Source organism: Eschrichtius robustus, chromosome 2, assembly GCF_028021215.1.
Source record: "Eschrichtius robustus isolate mEscRob2 chromosome 2, mEscRob2.pri, whole genome shotgun sequence".
NCBI lineage: Eukaryota > Metazoa > Chordata > Mammalia > Artiodactyla > Eschrichtiidae > Eschrichtius > Eschrichtius robustus.
Window position 1 is genome coordinate 28,537,321 of NC_090825.1, and position 20,741 is coordinate 28,558,061.

Genomic DNA, 20,741 nt, shown 5'->3' on the forward strand with positions numbered 1-20,741 from the left:
TTTCTGATCAAGTGATTATCACAGACTTGTAGATAAAGTACTAATGATTTATACAGTCATTCTTACAGTTATTCAATATGCGTTTAATGAGCTTTTATGTATCAGTAATATACGAGGTGCTGATGATATAAAAATGAATAAGACACAGTCCCTGCCTTCATGGAACGTATACTCAGTATAATGGCTTACCATACTCAATGTAGTAAGCGTCCATTGATAGGTGCCCAGCGTGCTGTGGGCACAGAGAGGCAATGTGCTCACCCAGTCTGGGTGAGTCTCTGAAGGCCTCCTGCAGGAGGCGATGCTTGTGCTGAATCTCAGAGAGATGAGTAGGAGGCAGCAGGGACTGGGATGTGGCATTTAGATGGCCCGTGGTAGCCATGGCAACCACAGTTCCAGTGGAGGGGTGGAGTATGGATGGCCGAGGCTGGCAGCTGGAGACGTGACTAAGGAGCTAGGCGTCTGCCGGGGCTGAAGAGCCACAGCAGGAGGCAGGGGAAGCCTAAAGCAGGTTTGCTGCAAAGATGGGAGATGGTGGTGAGGGAGTGGGGTGCTTTCAACTGAGATCTCAGAGGTAATGACTGAGGCAGGGCTCTGACCATAAGAGCAGGTGGCTGGAAGGAGGGACAGGTCATGAAGCTGAGGTCGAGGGACTGAGAGGCCAGGGTGGTGGGTGGCTCATCCACGAGGATACTGAAGTCAACCAAGTGATGACAGAAGCAGGACCGGAAAGGAAGACAGTGATCAGAAGACAAAACTATAAATGATGGAGTGGAGGCAACCAAGAGGTGGGAGGAAACAGCACAGAGAGAGCTACCAAGCGTACCTTCTACTGGCAGGAACTTCAAAGACTGAGGTTTCAAAGGGTTTCCTTGAATAGGAAGGACGCCTCATATCTGACACTGTTGGGGAGGAGGTGAGACTGGCTACTGATAGACTTTAGTAGATTTTTAAAGTGATCCATATATGATAGTCTCAATTTCCATCATGACGTAGGCAGAAAGGCCTCTTCTTAGATGAGTTAAGAGCTGAGTTCAGGTCCTTGAAATAGTCACTAGGAGGAATTGGAATTATAGCTCGACAAGGAGAAATAAAATCATTAACAGCTGTGCTGAGGGACCATTTGAGGTTGGTGCCGTCACCGTGTTCACCTCCTTGGTATGCTGACAGCTAAAATCACTGAATTCCCCAGGGATTATACACCACTGGCTATATAGAAGGTGATCGATAACTCTCTTTAAAAGAATAAGTTTTTAGGGCTTCCCTGGTGGCGCAGTGGTTGAGAATCTGCCTGCTAATGCAGGGGACACGGGTTCGAGCCCTGGTCTGGGAAGATCCCACATGCCGCGGAGCAACTAGGCCCGTGAGCCACAACTACTGAGCCTGCGCATCTGGAGCCTGTGCTCCGCAACAAGAGAGGCTGCAATAGTGAGAGGCCTGCGCACCGCAATGAAGAGTGGCCCCCGCTTGCCGCAACTAGAGAAAGCCCTAGCACAGAAACGAAGCCCCAAGACCCAACATAGCAATCAATAAATCTTTAAAAAACAAAAAAAAGAATAAGTTTTTAAATTAATAAATATTTGGTCATTGTATACGATAGAAAAGTTGGAAGATACAGAAAACTCTGGAAAAGCTACTATAAATTAAAACTGCCTATAATCCAACCACTCAGAGACAATAACTTTTCGCATTTGACAAAGTAAATAGTTCCTTGCACTGTTTACTTTGTGTGAATATATCTGTATTCTTTGCCTGAGTATGTATATATATTTTTAAACAAATTCGGGATTATCCTATCTACTTTTTACGTGAATTTTCTTCTAGGGTTGACATACCAAGATATGAAACAGGTAGTTTTTTTCCCTAAGAATATTGACAAGCATTCCAAACTACACAATCCTCTGAGTCCGCAGCAGTTTTAAAAGCTTCCTATGCTAGTTGGTGGAAGGAATCACTAGGGTAGCGTTTGGCCGCAGCTTTCTCCTAGTTTTCTTTGCCTTTTTTTTTTTTTTATTATTATTTATTTATTTATTTTTGGTTGTGTTGGGTCTTTGTTTCTGTGCGAGGGCTTTGTCCAGTTGCGGCAAGCGGGAGCCACTCTTCATCGCGGTGCGCGGGCCTCTCACTATCGCAGCCTCTCTTGTTGCGGAGCACAGGCTCCAGACGCGCAGGCTCAGTAGCCGTGGCTCACGGGCCCAGCTGCTCTGCGGCATGTGGGCTCTTCCCAGACCAGGGCTCGAACCCGCGTTGCCTGCATTGGCAGGCAGATTCTCAACCACTGCGCCACCAGGGAAGCCCCTCTTTGCTTTTTTTTTAAAGGTCTCCTAAGCTCTTGAACAATGTCAAATTGTCTCTTTCTAGGAGTGCAAGAAACAACACCAGGAAGTGATATCAGTTTACAGAATGCACCTTCTGTACGCTGTGCAGGTATGGTGTCTGGGGATCCTAAAGAGATACCACAGCAGGTCTCGCCCAAATGCCCATCGTGAAACTAGTAGAGCAGATGAGAATTTGAGGAGACAGCTCTTCATTGGAAAGCTTTTTAAAACACCTTCTGCTTTGCTTTGGATTTTGTGTTGGGAGCCCCGTGCCCTGTTACCCAGGAGCAGCCTCCTTTGTTGAGAGCTGAAGGAGGGTGTGGGGGCAGCTCCCCATCGGGAGGAGGAGTCTAGGTGTTATTTTCCGGGTTTGATGATATTCTCAGAGCTATCTGTACCATCTCACTACTGCAACTGTTGGTGCTTCGGCTGGCTGGGCTCACGTTTGCTACTGAGATGCCAGAAACCCTTTGCTGAGGACTCTGGTAGGAGACCCAGCCTCCTCACTCTCCGGAGGAAAAAGAGCAGGGTCGTGTCTTTGACTCAGTTCCTCCTAGAAATGCGGGAATGGGTAGGGCTAACATTTCCTTGAAGGTCGGGGCGGGAGGGCAGTGGGGAGCCAAGGGCTCATCCCAGCCAGCCATCTCATTCCCCAGGTGAGGCAGATTTAGGTTCTGAGTGTTGTTTTGTTTTAAACCTTTTTGATGTTATTTTTCTAACAAGTGTTTTAGTTTTTCAGTGTTCAGCCTCCCCTCTACCTCTGTTGTATTCTGCATTTTGAAGTTCCTGTGGGGCAACAGCCTCTGCCCTTTATTCACCTCCTTCCTCGCTCCCCCATGGTCCTGTATGATTTGTGTCCACGTCATGATATCATAGGTTATTCTAATGAGTGTCTTTTGTCGGAATTTCCTAGGGCCAGATGGATGAAGATGTCCAAAAAGTACTGAAGCAAATCCTCACCATGTGTAAGAACCAGTCCCAGAAGAAGTAAAGCAGGACACTGGCCCCTTGTTGTCCACCTCATGTTAGATCCGGAGTTGCTGGCAACCACTGCCATTGTTCTCATTCGTGGCATCACTGTGACCCTTGTAATAGAGCTTCTTCCCTTTCCAGAGGCTTCTTTCTGAGGATGGGTCCCAGGAGAAGACTGTCCTCCTCAGAACCGCTTAGAAACTTCAAAGCAGCAGGGGTGAAAGATGCTGTCATCCCTTCTGATTCCAGAGCTGGGATCGTCCACGCGCAGGAGTCAGGTCCCTATGCTGGTGGCCGGCATCGTCCTTGGTACCTGCCCAGCTGAGGGACTTCATCACTGAGTGACACATGGATGTTCCACGCAGCCGTGCTTCCGTTCCTACGCTCAGGCTGTGCCGCTCAGCACAGCAGTGTTCTTTTTGCCTTTGGTTTCCTATCCCCAAAACATGACTTAATTTCTAACCAAATTAGTATGGCACTAGTTATGAGCTGCATGCTTTAGACCCTTTATCGTGATATCTTGTGGATTTAAAAACGCTAATTCCATCTCTTTTTTTCCCCATCTGCCTTATATTTCTCACCGCCCTGCTTATCAATCTTATAGTTTGATGAGCATTGTTAACTTAAATATGAAGTTTTAAAACAAAAGCAAATTGTCCTTAAAAGTTCTTTTTAAGTAAATCGCTGACATATTGCAAATTTTCTATGCAAACTTGCCTCCTGCTGTTTGTTATGCACGAAGCTCAGGAAATCCAAACATTTGTGTTCAACAAGGGATAGTAAATTGCGTGTTTACAGCCAAAAGAAATGCCTCATAGTTTTTAACCTCAATTTTTTAGAAGTGTTCTTTTTCCTCTACAATATTTTTATTGGCTCTTTAAGGTGTTTTCATATCTAAATCCCTAAGTAAGTGAAATTTACATTAGACTATATCAGCAAAATATTTTTTAGGTAATCATGTTTAAGACTTTAAAAAGTATATAACTTTTTCCTCCAGGTTTTCAGCTACAGCAGGAGGTGGTTCTGTATTCCAAACTCAAAATGAGCTGCCACCAACACCCCTAGACTTCCTGCCATCGTGTTCTCAGAACTGTAGCACGTCTCTGAATATAGTAAATCCTCTTTTACCCACTGAATATTTTTGAATGCCCCAACTCTACCAGCACCTGTAAATTATCTCTGGAAGGGCTGTTAGTACCAACGAGTTTTTCAACTTTGAAGCAAAAAATTCTGGTAAACATTATGGTGCCTAGCTGAGGTCTTGGGAGAAAACATTCCTGTTCACTTTACTTTCAGGTTAACTTGCTTGCAGCTTCCCTTACAGCCTTGATCTTATTGAGAGATGTAAACTGAATACGGAAATCTCTAAAGTATAGAACTGAAAGCATAGGCCAGCTCCGAAAGGGCCGCCTGGGCTCAGAGGTCACTTGGTAGCACTGTGTTGGATGAGGACCAACGACAGCAAAGCAACACCGGCTTTCGAGCCTGGTGTTACCTTTCTTAAGTTGTTTATAGTTCGGCAATTTCAAACACGCTCCAAAGAAAAATGTGAAAGGACTTTCTGTCACAGCACTTAAGAAAACACAAGACCACCCCCCTCCCACCTCCACACAGAAATGCTGCAGAGTGTAAAACTTGAGAAATTTTGTAGGACGCCGGACAAAGTGTAGCCTTTTGTCTTGTTTCAGGATGCATATTTATTACAAGTACTCTGGTTAAATATTGAAAAGTTACATGCTGTAGTTTAGCATTTTGCCTTTGTAATTTACAGAAAGTATTGCAGAAAATAAACTTTTGTTTCATTTTGCATGTCTGTTGTTGATTTGGGGCACCTTCGTAAGCATGCCTGTACAGCTTCTGGAGTTCAGCTAACTAGCATTTCGGGGCAAAGGTTTTTATACCCTGTGCTGTGCTCCACCGGTGGCCATTGTCTGCAGTCTCTCACACAGTGTGTCATATCATTTCGTCCCCTACCTCCTGGGGTCACCTTGAACTCTACCCCAAGCAACACCCACTTTTGGGCGCTTGCATCACAGTTCTTTCATTTAAAATTGCGTCTCAGTTGATCTGTAGTCTTTTTTTTTCTTTCAACTATTTAAGAGCTTCCAGGGCTTCCCTGGTGGCACAGTGGTTGAGGGTCTGCCTGCCGATGCAGGGGACACGGGCTCGAGCCCTGGTCTGGGAGGATCCCACATGCCTCGGAGCAACTGGGCCCGTGAGCCACAACTACTGAGCCTGCATGTCTGGAGCCTGTGCTCCGCAACAAGAGAGGCCGCGACAGTGAGAGGCCCGCGCACCGCGATGAAGAGTGGCCCCCGCTCGCCGCAACTAGAGAAAGCCCTTGCACAGAAGCGAAGACCCAACAAAGCCAAAAATAAATAAAAATTAAAAAAAAAAAAGCTTCCATTAGATTTTTTTTTCTCTTTTTTTTCTTTGCTTTTTTGAAAAAGTAATACATACACATGGTTTTTCTTACATTATCCTATCACATTAGAAGGTTAATTCATTCCTGAAAAAAACTCCTGTAGGGTGAATTCTTCCAGGTTGAAAGCATAATTAAAACACCGGATGACAGTGAAATGGGTGCAATTATTTAAGTAGCTAACATGGTTCTTCATAACACAGCATAACGAGGCCATCTCCCTTCATTAAGGCCATTTCCCTTGCTAACAATACGACTCTACTGCCTCTCTTTCAGCTCCTGTTGCCAAGGCACACCATACACACTCAACTGAACCCTTCCTCACGCCCCACCTCTGGGAAGAAAAAGGACAAAAGATATCAATGAAAATAATGCAAATAGTGTCTGAGGTTATTACTATTTTCAATTATCGAGTGTGCACCCTGAAAGGAGAACTTACCTCAAGAGAGGCCAACCATTCAACTCAGAAGATGATTTTTTTTTTTTTTTTTTTTGCCATGCCTCCCAGCATGCAGGATCTTAATTCCCATACCAGGGATCGAACCTGCGCCCCCTGCAGTGGAAGTGTGGAGTCTTAACCACTGGGCCACCAGGGAAGTCGCAGAAGATGCTATCTTGGTGACACTCAAATGAGCACTTAACCTAGATAAATCCAAACCAGACTTCTTAAATGGAAAGAACTGCCTCATATGCCAAAGGCAGGGTCTGAAAAGAAACTGTCATCCTGCAGCAATGGTTATATGTCACGGGATAGAATTGTACGATAAATGAGAGAAACTGAAAATAAATCTCTTCTCCTGATTCTTAGTCTACCACCCCAGAAGCAACACCTATTAAGTTTCTTGAATGACCTGTGTCTATATGTACATGCAGGCATGTATTTTATTTTCCCCTTTAAATATAGAAACTTCTGGACCGTACTTTTTCCACTTAAAACATCCTGGAGATTGTTCTTTGTCAGCACACACACCCTTTTTAACTGCTGCATAATGTTTCATAGTACGTGCTTTTTTTTTTTTTAAACTCCTCATTGATGGGCATCTGCTTCCAGTATTTTACAGCCCTAAAAATGATGTGATGACTATACTATGTATGCATATGTGTGAGGATCATTTGGATAATTTTCAAATTGCCCATTTTCACACTAGCTTCCATCATGTGATACAGGAATGCAGAGGAAAAAAGGTAGAATAGCATAAGGGTCATCACAGTGACTGAGCAAGAATGGACTTTTTCTTCACATTGGTTACATAAGAGTCATCAACTTGTTTTTCTTACATAAGCTTTCAGACTGACTCCAAAGCCTTTAATAATTAAACCCACCAATCTTAAGATAAACACCTGATATGCCATGTGGGGAAAATGCTCCCAGAACATGTTGATGCACAACCTTTTGCCATGTGGCATAACTGTGGAAGGCTGGGTGCTGACAGCAGTAGAAACACCATCCAGCAAAGATGGGGGTGATGCAAGGTTTAAAAGGCAGACTGCAAGGCAAAGAGTGAGCTGGAGAAAGTAACAGACGGAGGCATTCAGAGGAGCAATTTCTGTTCACCTGTTCAGGGCAGAGAACTGTCCAGCGTGCGGGGAGTGTGTGACATATTTGTGAAACAAAGGACAAAAGCTCAACTATGACGGTCGCCATAGTTGGGCCATAGGAGCTGGTTGAGGGAGCAATCGAAGTGGGTTCCAGGAGATGGAAAGGCTCCCTTGAGGAGTAAATCCCCAAGAGATGGAGGTGAGTAGAAGAGAAGGAGAGAGACATTTCTGTACATTCAGTAAACCAATTCAAAAAAATAAATAAATACAATAAAAAAAAAATAAAAAGTAAACCAAGCCCTAAAAATGGGAAGAAACAGTATTTCAAGAACGGCGACTGGATGTACCAGATGATTAGTGGAGAATATGGAGGGGGGAGAGAGGAGAGGACACAGCCAAATAATGTAAGCTTTTAACAAAAGAGTTACCTATGTGTCACCTTCAGATGTTTTTAAACCTACACTTTTATTTTTTTTTTCAAAAAAAACCTTCTTGAGGAAACGTTATTGAGATCAATACTTCAGTTTCAAAATCACAGTAAAAATGGAGAGTTTGTTTCAGTTTTGAATTTTTCAAATTTTAGGAAAATTTTTAAACAAAATTTGAAAAGATTTTACACTGAACATCATGTGGTCATCACCTAGAGTGAAGCGTTAACATTTTACTAGACTTGCTTTGTATGCATGTCTACCCACTTATCTATCCCAATTTCCATCCATTAGTCTATGTTTCTTTTTGAGACATTTAAAAATAAGTACAGAACATCCACACAGGCTACCCTGAAAATTTCAGTATGCATATCATCAACTAGGTTTTAGTATTTGTTTGAAATTATTTCTAGGTAAAATTTGCACACAATGAAATGCATACATATTAAGTGTACCATTTGATAAGTTTTGACAAGTAAATATGTCTGGGCAACAAACCCTATCAAGGTATAGAACGTTACCATTAGCCCAGAACACCCTGTCGCCCTCCTTCCTTAAAATTAGCAAAGCCGGAAGGTATATGGGACAAAATCCAGGAGAAACAAGGCACACACTTCCAGGTACCCTCTTCCAGTGGAGCTACATGGATATAGCTAATTGTCCCAGCAGTGATGTGTGACAACACTTCGGAAGTCTGGCCAGTCAGATTAGCCCACCCAAGCCTTGGTATCCAGGACTTTACTGGGGATCTATCATGAAGGCTGAAGTACCTGCATAACAATTTCAGCTATTCAGATTCCAGACCCCCCAGAGCAAAGACATGCATTCATCATACATCACATTTTAAGAATGAACTATTTAATCGGATTTGTACCACTTGGCCCAAAACGTCAAGCATACAAAAATGTTCTTCTCAGACAGAATATTCTAATGGATCAGAACTCATTTCCCAGGAGCCAGTCTGAGGCCATTCCTGAAGATAGGCATTTGTAATGAATATGCAGGTTTTGAGCAACCCAGACATGTAAATTAATCCTTTAAACCTATACATTTACATCAAGTTAAACACTCTGGTAGGCAGAATAACACTCCCCCAAAGAGGCTCGTGTCCTAATTCCCTGGAATTTAAATAGTTTATGTTATATGGCAAAAGGAGAATAAAGTTCGCCGATAGAATTAAAGTTGTTATTCAGCTGACCTTAAAACAAGATTACCCTGGGTTACCCTGGTAAGGCCTGATGTAATCAAAAGGGTCTTTTAAAGCAGGAGGAGTCAGTTAGAGATTTAAAGGTGCTACACTGCTGGCTCTGAAGATGGAAGAAGAGCCGTGAACCAAGGAAGGCAGGTGGTTTCTAGAAGCTGGAAAAGGCAAGAAAACAATTCTCCCCGAGAGCCTCTAGAAAGAACCGGTCTTGCTGATACCTGATCTCTAGGCCAGTGATGGTCATTGCAGACTTCTGACCTCCAGAATGAGGAGATAATAAATTCTTGTTGTTTTAAGCTGCTAAGTTTGTGATGACTTGTTACAGCAGCAATAGGAAACCAATATACACAGAGAGGCCAGAATCTCTACTAATGGAGAGTTCCTGAAGATTACTCAGTTTATTAAGTGTTATTGAACACTAGTAATAAGCCAGGCACTGTGCTGAACGCTAAAGGCTCAGTGGTGGATATAAAGCTCCTGCTCACAAGAACCTCACATCTGGTCAAACAGGGCCTGCCACCTAGCAGATATTCAGTATTCACTGGGTGGGTGGGTAGGTGGAGATGTAGATGGATGGATTGCCCATAAGGCCCTGCATGACCTCCTCTTCTGCTGACCCACTCTCCTGTCTCTCTTTTCATTCTTTTTTTTTTTTTTCTTTTCATTCTTAATTGAAACTTTTTCTGTTCTTGAACCCAATAAATTTGCTCCCGCCTCAGGGCTTTTGCACTTGCTATTAACATCTTACAATGCTCTTCTCGACATTTGTGTCATTTGCTCCCTTATTCCCTTGTGGTCGCTGCTCAATGCCACCTTGTCAGAGAAGCCCTTCATAACTACACTGTATAAGCCAGTATACCCCTCCCCACATCCACATCACTTTCTAGATCCCTTGCCTGACTTTATTTTTCTCCATATAATTTGTTACTTCCATGTCAGGTGGTTCATCCCTTTCCCAAAGCTGGACCCCTTAGCAGGGGCCTGAGACTGGCTGGAGGAAGAGGCTTTTTCCTAATTCACACAAAGTTGCTGCCTATTCCCTAAGCCACCTGCCTTTTTCTAACTTGCAGAGATGTCATATTGTTTACTAGCAGCCCTGGTAGAATAGAAGCTCTAGGAGAGCGAAATCTGTCGCTTTGTTCGCTGTTGCTTTCCCTAATGCTTAGAAAGAACAGTGTCGGGCACATAGCAGGTATTCAATAGGTATTTTTCCTTGGATGGATGGACAGATGCGTGGAAAAACTCAAAAGTAAATGGAGTGCCAATAGACTCGTGAGTGTCACTATGAGACTGTGGATGGGATACCGTGGGAGCTCAGAAAGAAGGTATCTAACCCTGCCTTGAGAGGCTGGAAAATGTGTTTTAAGAAATTACACAGTCCAGGGACTTCCCTGGTGGTGCAGTGGTTAAGAATCCACCTGCCAACGCAGGGGACACGGGTTCAAGCCCTGGTCCGGGAAGATCCCACATGCCGCAGAGCAACTAAGCCCGTGCGCCACAACTACTGAGCCTGCACGCCTACAGCCCGTGCTCCGCAACAAGAGAAGCCACTGCAATGAGAAGTCCACGCACCGCAAGGAAGAGTAGCCCTTGCTCACCACAACTAGAGAAAGCCTGCGCGCAGCAACGAAGACCCAACGTAGCCAAAAAAAAAAAAAAAAAGAAATCACACAGTCCAAGAGAAAGTTTATTTGGATTTCCTTGTTCTTAGGTTTTTCACAGTCCTTGCGTTTGGAATCATTTGGAGCTAATCACATTTGATTGGGGGTTGGAAGAGTCTAGAAGTACCCTATACACATGATTCCTCTGTGTGATTTCTGCAATAGCAAAGCTTACGGTAATCAGGATCAAAGGAGGGTACGTGAACCCGCTGTAAAAGCACTATCCCCAGATTACTAGCATTCCATTCCAGAGTTAGTGAACAGAACTAAAGCACACTTACCACTGAGACAGGAGGGAAAGGAGCAGGATACAAATGCTAGATAATGAAGAAAGGGGGCAGCTGTTGGGATGTGATAAAGACTGGCTGGAACCAGCTGAAACCAAGGTGGCTTTGAGAACAGTCCAGTCTTTGACCTTTAGCTCATTATACCTTCATTGTAATTCTAAAAATCACTCTCCGTTATGCCATGACAGTTCCGAGGTAGACCATAAAAGGCCAAATAGTGGGCAGTGATCCAATTCCTGGGAAATCCCCACCCTACCCCAAAATAGCGAGAATATTCCTCCCACTCATGAGCCTATGAAATTACTTAATCCATAAAAACCTAGGACCCCAGGCCTCAGAACCACTCTCACTTTCCAGGATGACCCCATGCCCGGGGGCTACCCTCACTTTCTGAAGCAGTCTGCATTCTGCCTATTGAATGTGTATCTCTCTAAATAAATACCCATTGCTTTCCCTTTACTCTGGCTTACTCTTGAATTCTTTCCTGCATGAAGCCAAGAACCCTCCCTTGGCGATCGGTCCTAAGGACACCTGCAGGTCCCAGGATGTGACATTTCCCCCCCTGCAACTCTATAACTAACTTTACATTTGCAGCCAGGGTTAAGATGTAAGGAAAGAAAAAGTGTCACAGAGGTTTAGAACTCTAAAAGTCTTTAAAGTTCTTCTCATTTGATTTCTAATTTTACAGATGATCTAATTAAATGGAGGCGGAGCCAGAGTGTTGGCTTTAGGAATGGGAACTCAGTGACTGTTCTGGTACCACACGTCCCCCTCACAAAGATCAGCAGAGCAAGTGTTCAGGAAAGAGAAGGTATATTTAATACACTTAGAAACAACTTCATAGCCATTTCCTAGAATGACAGAACATTAAAGCTTTCCATTTCATTGAAGACCAACTTGTAACAAGGATAAGGGAAATAAGTGTTAGAGAACAGGAAACCAGTTCTGCCCTTTTATCCCCATACATGTTAAATATTCATATTCAATATTCAATATTATGTTCACAGAATCATAAAAATCTGTGGTTTATCCTCACAGAATCCTGGAACTGGAAGGGGTTTTAGAAAGCAAGTGGTACAGATACTCTCAATGTACTGGCAAGAAAATTCAGTCCCCTAGGCTGTGACTTGCCCCAAGGCACACAGTCCAAGCAGAACCCTGACGCCCTGAAGCCCAGCTCAATGCCCTCATCATCCTTTCCTGCTGAGGGTTCTTTTAGAAAACAGAGAATAAAAGGGGTGGGGGTCTTTCTAAAATTTTGGCTCAGGAGCTTGAGCTCCTGGCTCAGGGTACAGATTTCAACTTTAATAGGCCATCCAGGTTTTAGTTAAGAGATATTAAAGCAAACTCACTTAAATAGCTCCTCCAACCTAACTTCAGAAAGGCTGTCTTGGCAGTCTTGGATCAACAGCAATTAAACTTCAGCCTCAGAACTGGAAAGAACAAACACTGAATGTAAACACCACCTGTCAAGTTCTTGGTAAATATTTTCCTTTTCCTTCTACTGAGCCTGCTCTTGTTTGAAAAGGAGAGGGACATACCAGTTCCAACTTGACTTGTCACAGCCCCTTAATTCATTGTGGGGTTCATGACAACACCCTGAAACCCGAGGCTGCTTGAGCCAGTGATGTTCATTTGGTTTCTAACCACAATTGCCCCTGTACCCGTCAGATCTGAGTTACTGGTACCACTGTGGGTATTTCAGGCCACTGAAGATGGGTAGGATAAGGATACATGGTGCATAACTTAGGGCTATGTGGTGTTTGCCAAATGTGCCCTCTACCCTCGAAAATATTCTCTGAACTGCTAATCATTAGCAGAACTAGTGGTCCATATCTTAAGCTACCCACCTCCTGCACTCCGCTCCCTTACTCATGCGTAGCTCTAATCTTACCGGGAGAGGCAACACAGACGGTGCCAGCACCGTCAATAGTTCTATCTGAGCCTTTCCTCGCGGGCCCGGAGGACCCGAACACCTGGGCAACTGTGAGGGTGCAGGGCGCGCGGAGGGGCACGCGGGGGGCGAAGGGTGTCGCCGAATACAGCCCGGTACGTCGTCGCAGCTTTAACTTGGTAAGGTCGTGGAGCCGGACGCCCCCTCCCATCCTTCGATGGGATTTACCTCCTCTTCCGGCGTCGTTATCTCCGAGAGGTAAAGTCCCTTTAAGAAAAACAGTAGTGGACCGTTCAGCCGCAGCAGAGGGAAAGTGTGGGGACGAAGCTAAGGTCGCCCGAGTCTCGCCCGCGGGGACCGTTAAGGCAAGGGTGCTGTAGCATCTACGGTTTGCGGGGGTGGCCTGGGATTCCGCTGGGCCGGAAGTGCCCCTCGTCGCCATGGCTACAGGAGCGGGCGCCGCCCGCAACGTTCAGTCCCCATGGTAACCCCATTGTCTCAGTAGCCAGAACTCGTGCGGTGGGCGGGAAAGGTAAAGCTAGGTGAGTGTCTCTCTTCCGCAAAGCAATCCAGCGGCGCCTTGAACGAGGTCCGAAAATGTCAGTACACTGAAGCCGCCGGCGGAAGCCGAGCTGCCAGGCTGAGGGAGCCGGGAAGCCTAGTTCTGGGCCGTGGCTCCCCTGCCCTCGGCCAGGTACGCCGCGCCACGCTTGCCTCTCGGCCGCCCTCGCCCGCTTTTCGCGCTAGAGCCTCTGCGGCCGGGGCACCGCCCACAGGAAAGAAGCCAGGGGAAGCTCGGACGTTGCTCGGAATGTGGTGTTAAGGTTTACAAAGTTAAGGCGAGACAACTGCAGAAAATAGGAAGCGATTTGCACTTGAGAGAGGGGGGCGATAGTGGTGTTACAATTCAGGGCCGTGTGAAACCGCACGGGAACAGAATTGAGGAGGTTGAGACGTCAGAACCCCTCGCCCTGGCCACGGTTTTGAAAGTAGAGATGAGAAGGACAAATTCGTGAATCTTCCCTTCTGGTCTTTGGATTGTGAATGTTGTGGAGACTGAGTCAGAGAGCTACTCAGGGCTCAGGTGGGAATGAGTGACATTCTGCAGGGTGAAATGAGGAAGGACTTCGTGGGTACCAATGTTCAATAAATAACTGCATTCGAGTTGGATCTGATTTAAGCGACAGGGATAGCCATGAGGGTTCAATTTAGCAAATAATAACAAATCAGATTTTTTGCCATGAGTTTCAGTCATTTCCCCCATCAGTTAATGACAGCAACCAAAATAGACGCATGTGTTTTAGCTCCTTAACTAGGATCACCTATTAAATAGTGAGATGACCCAAGGGACACAGAGAAGAATTAACCAACAAATACACTGTTAGTAGTGAGAGCTGGTTACCTGCAAAAACAGTATCTGACTTGAGTAGGAGATCATAGTTTTGTTGACTCAGTAGCTGTTAATGTGTTGGCTTAAGGGGTAAAAAAGGTAGGGGATTTTGGAGGTAATGTGAAGTAAAAATTAGAGGAAGGAAATTTAATTCAGGGATTTAATTTGGCAAATGTCTTGAATTTCTGCTTTCCACGGTCTCTATACATGAATGTGTGTGTATAATCTATTTGTGGATTTAGGATGGGTTATATATTTGGGCAGTTTCATTTTAATGCTAATAGCATCCAACAAAGGGAAAACAGAACAAGACTTCTAAGCGTTTTCTTTCAAAGCTGTCCTCACATGTGATTCTTGGTAGGAAGACGATGCGAGCCAGCCCCATCCGCATCCCGACTGTCAGCAGTGACACCGACTGGGACTTCTGCTTCCATCTGTAAGTATCACACTCACTCAGTGGCCTGAAACGTTGGGACCTCCACTTAAGGCAAACCTTGGTGGACTTTGCATGCATATTATATAGTAGAGAAGATTGAGCTTCTGTGTTGTATTCTAATAATGGTTCTGCTCTAATGTCCATTTGTACTTGTGCAACCTATGCAAGATGGAAAACAAATGTTTTTTCCTAACTTAAGGGAAATTTCAGTTTTTTTTATAAAGATAGGTTACTTAGAGCAAGATTGGTAAAGTCATGGAGAATTAAATATAGAAAAATTAATGAGAAATTGAAACTGTTTCATGAAATAAAGAGACAATAAGTAAATTAAAAATTTCACATCATGACAGCTAATACTTATTGAACAAATACTTTGTGCCGGGCACTGTTCTAAGTACTTATGCATATTAACGCAACTAATTCCCCCAAAACCCTGTGAGGGAGGTACTGTAATTACCCCCATTTTTTAGATAAGGAATATGAATTAAAGAGAGGTTAGGCAATTTGCTCAAAGTCACACAGCTAGTAAGTGCTATTCAAACTGGGCAGTCCGACTCCAGAGTCCATTCTTTAACCACTCCTCTATACCAGGGTTTCTCAACCTCGACGCTATTGACATTTTGAATCAGATAATTCTTTGTTGTGAGGGCTGTCCTGTGCGTTGTAGCATCCCTGGTCTCTACCTACGAGATGTCAGTAGCACTGTCCCAGTTGTGACCAGCCAAGGTATCTCCAGACATTGCCAGATGTCCCCTGGGAGCAATATCACCCTTGGTTGAGAACCATTGCTCTACACCAATGCTATCAAGTAGAAATATAATGCAAGCCACAAATGTAATATCAAATTTTTAAGTAGCCATATTAAAAAACTAAAAAGAAACAGGTAAATTTAATTTTAACACCATATTTATTTATCTCAATATATCTAAAATATTACATAACATAATTCATGAAATATTTTTTCTTCAATTAAGCGTTTGAAATTCAGTGTGTGTTTTACACCTGCAGCAGACCTCAGTTCAGACCAGCCACATTTCATGTGCTTAATAGCCACATGAGACTAGTAGTTAACGTATTAGTGCAATTCTATACCATCTCATAAAATATCTTAGGGTTAAGGGTTATACAAATATAAAATTGAAGTTAAAAATGTAGAGTTTACAGTAGAGTATCTTGGAAATAATCAGATAATTCATATTTAATTTTACTAGTCAGAATTCACATTTATGATGGCAACATGTAGAATAAGTTAGAAACCTAGCAGATCTTTCATTTAACTGGCCTAATTTTTTTTATTCTGACTATCCTTCCAGATATCTAACTGGTCAGTATTCTCCAGGCATGTTTCTTACCTTTCATAGCAAAATGTTCAAAGCTAGTTCAGGGCTTGGCAGTCTCAAGTCATTTGTCAAGACCTCAATGTTTCTACTTCCTTTGAGGCCCTGCTGTTGAAGCTTGCTCCCTTTGGTCTCAGCTTAATTTCGTTCAAGGCTGAAATTTAAATATTTAGGGCTTATAATTTTTTTTAAAAAAACTTATTTATTTAAAGTTATTTATTTGTTTGCTTATTTATTTATTTTTGGCTGCACTGGGTCTTCGTTGCAGCGCACGGGCTTTCTCTAGTTGCGGCGAGGGGGGCTACTCTTCGTTGCGGTGCGCCGGCTTCTTGTTGCAGTGGCTTCTCTTGTTGTGGAGCACGGGCTCTAGGCGCGTGGGCTTCAGTAATTGTGGCACGCGGGCTCAGTAATTGTGGCTCGCGGGGTCTAGAGTGCAGGCTCAGTAGTTGTGGCGCACGGGCTTAGTTGCTCTGCTGCATGTGGGATCTTCCCGGACCAGGGCTCGAACCCTTATCCCCTGCATTGGCAGGCGGATTCTTCACCACTGCGCCACCAGGGAAGCCCCTGGGGCTTATAATTTTTAATATCCAAAATTAGTAATCTCTTTGGTGACCCCAATAGATTGAACTTCTGCTTCAGGTGGGTGAAATATGCAGCCTACGCAAAGCCTTCTATTGAGGGACTAAGCTTTCTTTCTGTGAGTTTTCTTGAGTTATGATCTCTTGTCACAGATTTCCTCCACCTTCAGTCTTTTTCAGGTATCCTAAAGACCTTACACTTTCTTTTTCCATTCATTTGTTCGTTATTTAACCAGCCATTATTTGTTTTTACTGTGAGCCAGGTATCAGGGTTTCTTAGAAACAAATGAGACTCAGCCCCAGCCCTGGTGGAGTTTACTGGCTAGGAAGCAAAGAAGACTCAGAAACAAAAACAGATTTTGAAAATGAGACTATTGCGTGATTCGCACTCTAGTAGAAGTTGGAGAAGACTTTTGCAAGCCCTGGAGAGGGTGTTTCTACTGCTACGCCAGTGCTAGACTTCCAGCAGAGGTGACATTCGAGTTGGAGGAGGAGTACGGAATTCACTAGGCAGAGGACAGGCAAGTTTAGCACCTGTCTCCTGATCACAGGGCCGTGCCAGCCTTCCCTGGCGTTTCCGTTGAGTTTGCATGTCTTCTGAAAGCACACTTCTGTTTGTGGGCAGAAGGCAGTCCTGCTGGGGCCTGGGCTTGGGCCTGAAGAAATGTTGCTCTCCTGTCCGCATAACCTGGTTTGCCCACATGCCTAAATAAATATAGGTTATTTAGAACAGGACTCTGGATGGATATTAGGATGTCATTTATTCGAACCTGGTGTAAAAGGTTACGCTTGACATTTATTTTCCTTCTAAATTTTCCTCTTTTTGCTTTTCTTACAATGAACATTCATTACTTATCTAATCAGTGGAAAAGGAAGATAAATTTTATTTTAAAAACTATACAATGGTTGAACTTTTAAAAGCTATCGTGAATACAAAGGTGATTCCTTTGGGGGAGCTTATTAATAATTAAAATTTCTGTTGCTCTTAATATCTTAGAATTCTGTTTCTTCTGGATCACTTTATGATGTCTCTGGCAGAGTTAGGATATGGTTATCTTTTTTGTTATATAAGAGTAACTCTTTGGACTTTTATTTTTATCATACCAATTACCCGTTCATAATTATGTTCAGCATCATAGTCTGAGATCTGCATTGTGTGTGTGTGTGTGTGTGTGTGTGTGTGTGTGTGTGTGTGTGTGTGTAAGGGGGTGGGCAGGGGGTGCTGGGGAAGAGGGAGATTTTCAACCCACTCAGCTCTTTCTCAAACACGTTTTTTGGTTTTTTGTTTTGTTTTTTCTAACATAATTGAGAAGGTCATTTCTCTTCTGAATCTGCACTTGACCCAGTGTGGGTTCTCTCCCCTCTCCTTGGTGGGACCACATCCTCTTTAGTTACTCTTTATGTTGAAGTTTTTAAGAAATATGAAAGAGGGCACGTGAAGTTCTGACCTCAAAATGTTAGCTCCCTTTACCTTATTTCATTATGTCCATTTTCCCCCCTGGTTTGGATCAGAATTTTAGAACATCAGGGATCTTGGAGATCTTCCAATTCAACATCCTCAAGTCATGGAGCTCATAAAATAAGAATAGCTAATGTTAAAAGAGCACTTACTAAATAGCAGGCTGTGCTAAGTGATTTATGAGTATTATCTGATTTAATCCCATAACCTCATCAGGTGGGTATTCATATTGACTTCATTTTACTGTGAAGCAGATCAATACTTACTTAGGGTCATATGATTGGTAAGCAGCAGGGCTGCGACTCTGCCATAGGTGGGAGGTTCACTAAATCTGTTTGATTGGAACCGCTACATTGCCGTTCTAATTCTCGGCTTTACAGGTGACGTGAGTTCACCAACTAGCTTTATTCTACAGGTTTATTTTAGAGATCGTATCCCTAGCCCCCAGTTGGGAGGGCTCTGTCCTTCAGTGCTGCCTTGTTTGAGGTAGGCAGGGTTAAACCTGACTCCGTGTCCCTCTCTGGTAACCCACAGGTCACAGCAAACCAAGATCCCAGAGCATCAGCGAACAGATGAGTTGTATCCCACTAGTGGGTCTGGAGAGAGCGAAGAAGATGCTAAAGCCAAGGAGGAGAAGGCCACAGACCGTGTGTCTCTTCCCAAAGAGAAACTGGCCCAATCCCAGAAGAAGGTAGCTCAGCTGATTAAGGGAAAAATGATAATAAGACAAAAAACTCACTGGGTTTTCCATTTAAAAATAACGTCCATGACTAGAGAAGTTCTTCCTTAATTTGCACATCGAAGGGCATTGCAGATGGAAGTAGAGGAAGATGTTGTATTTCTTTATCAGTGGAAGAAAACAAAGCAGAGCGTAGTTGGTAGCCAGCCCGCCTTCGGGCTCCACACGTGGGTCACCGTGCCTGCCTCCTTGGAGTGTTTGTGCTCCTGGCTTTAAACTAAAAATTAATGTTTGGTTCTTCCTGTTGCTGTTTGATTACGTTAATTAAAAAATCATCTTTTGATTTCTCCTGAAAGGTTTCAGAATAATGTCTTTTGGGTAAGAAGAAGGCCAGGATAGTGAGGCAGGAGGCTGAGAACAAGGGTAGCCCGGCAGAGTCTAGGCTCAGGCCTGGCAAGGATACGGTAAGATGCCTGTGGTTACAGTGGAATCATAAGCAAACCAAAGGACCGGAAGTGGGCGGTAGCAGCAGGGGTCAGACAGTGTAGGTATCCATTTTCAAGAGCAAAGCAAGGACTTGGGAACTAGGACCTCAGAGCAAGCGTTTAGCAAGAGCGTTCAAAATGCGGGAACCCGAGAAAGCATGTCAGGGACCCTCACGATTAACACCCAGGCACCGGCCTGCTCCCAGAGCATTATTTATCAACAAAGGAGTTCATGTGCTGACTTACTGACTTCCTGGCCATTCCTGGCTAAAGGAAAAAATGATCTTAAAGTACATGTGTGAAAAAAAAACCTCTGCAGATGGCTCAGGAAAGGCTGAGAGGCACTTCAGAGGGAGATGATAGAAGCTGATACTTCCCCAGATGGATGTATTTATAATATAAAGTTATAAAGTATTTATAATATAAAGGGTAATTTACCTCTGTAAATTACCCAGAAACTTGCAAAGGACCATCATCCTGACCTGGATCCAATAGTATTTCATGAACCCAGGCTAGAATGATCACTTCTGGAAAGACAAGTACCAACTGCCATGGAATGCAACTGTGGGCTTTTAAGACTTGACAGCTCCTCGGGACTTCCCTGGTGGCGCAGTGGTTAAGACTCTGTGCTCCCAGTGCAGGGGGTCCGGGTTTGATCCCTGGTGTGGGAACTAGATCCCACATGCATGCCGCAGCTAAGAGTTCAGAAGCCACAACTAAGGAGCCCGCCTGCTGCAACCAAGACCCAGCACAACCAAATAAATAAATATTTAAAAAAAAAAAGACTTGACAGCTCCTTGACCAGTTTGGATAATGACAAAGATTTAGATTTAGGAGTTATATCTAGCCCAGCTCTGTGCTCACAGCCCTGAAGGGCAGGGAGATTGGTGGCAGGAGCAACAGCCCTGGATTGACCTGTAGAGCCCATACTGGTTGTCTCAGTTTCCCCAGGGCAGGAAGTGTGGGGATGAATGAATACAGAATGTCCAGAGCCAGGACAGAACTCAAGGCTTCGGACTCTCATTCCAGTGATTTTTCACGATGTTATGCTTCTCCCTCAGAATAGAACTTAGTATTTACTGTGCGGTCAGCCCGTGCAGAACTCTCCAAAATTCTGACTGCATGGATGTTTTTAAAGCACGAGGGGAAATGTCCCTCGAACACTGTTTGCGTCTGTGTGTTTGAGCTGGGAGGGGTGAAGCATCAGGTTAGGAAGGAGATGGGGTGGGGGGACGGGAGTCGGGGGGATCAGAAGGGAGCAGTCCTTGGACCACTCTGTCTGTGTGTTACTCTGTAAATGGGTACATTCAGATAACACGTAACAGATTTGGATCACTTTGATGTTGACTCACTTTCCCTACAGTAACTCCATGAGGTAGATGGTATAGATTTCCAAATAGAAAAGGAAGCTGGGACTCAGGGTGATCTTGCCCCAGACGTCACAATCAGTAAACATTAGAACGAGGGTTGAAACTCCAGGCTTGTGAGTCCTTGAAGTGCCGTTTTCGCCTCACCAGGAAATAAATGCCTGACTTTGTCAATCAGTGCAGCCAGTTGACGACTGTGTTTGTGAAGTGACTGACATCTGTGACCTGAAGGTGCAATTCTCTGGTTTCTTAGAGAGCTCTGCCTATCAGTTCTGCAGAGCCAGG

General features: G+C 44.1%; 2 protein-coding genes across 7 annotated transcripts in view; both read left to right on the forward strand.

The window, feature by feature from the left end:
* RAI14 (retinoic acid induced 14) overlaps positions 1-5,097 on the forward strand; it is a 148,539-nt gene extending 143,442 nt beyond the window's left edge. For all 6 annotated transcript variants that reach the window (XM_068535218.1, XM_068535217.1, XM_068535219.1 and 3 more), the window contains 2 exons: positions 2,362-2,427; positions 3,232-5,097. In XM_068535218.1, coding sequence (XP_068391319.1) covers positions 2,362-2,427; positions 3,232-3,309 — 144 coding nt within the window. In that variant the 3' untranslated portion in view covers positions 3,310-5,097. The remainder of the gene's footprint in view (positions 1-2,361; positions 2,428-3,231) is intronic.
* Positions 5,098-12,732: 7,635 nt separating this feature from the next.
* The window catches only part of TTC23L (tetratricopeptide repeat domain 23 like), a 66,867-nt gene continuing 58,858 nt past the window's right edge, over positions 12,733-20,741 (forward strand). Inside the window, 3 exon segments of the mRNA XM_068535223.1 lie at positions 12,733-12,983; positions 14,477-14,551; positions 18,460-18,667. Coding sequence (XP_068391324.1) covers positions 12,943-12,983; positions 14,477-14,551; positions 18,460-18,667 — 324 coding nt within the window. The 5' untranslated portion in view covers positions 12,733-12,942.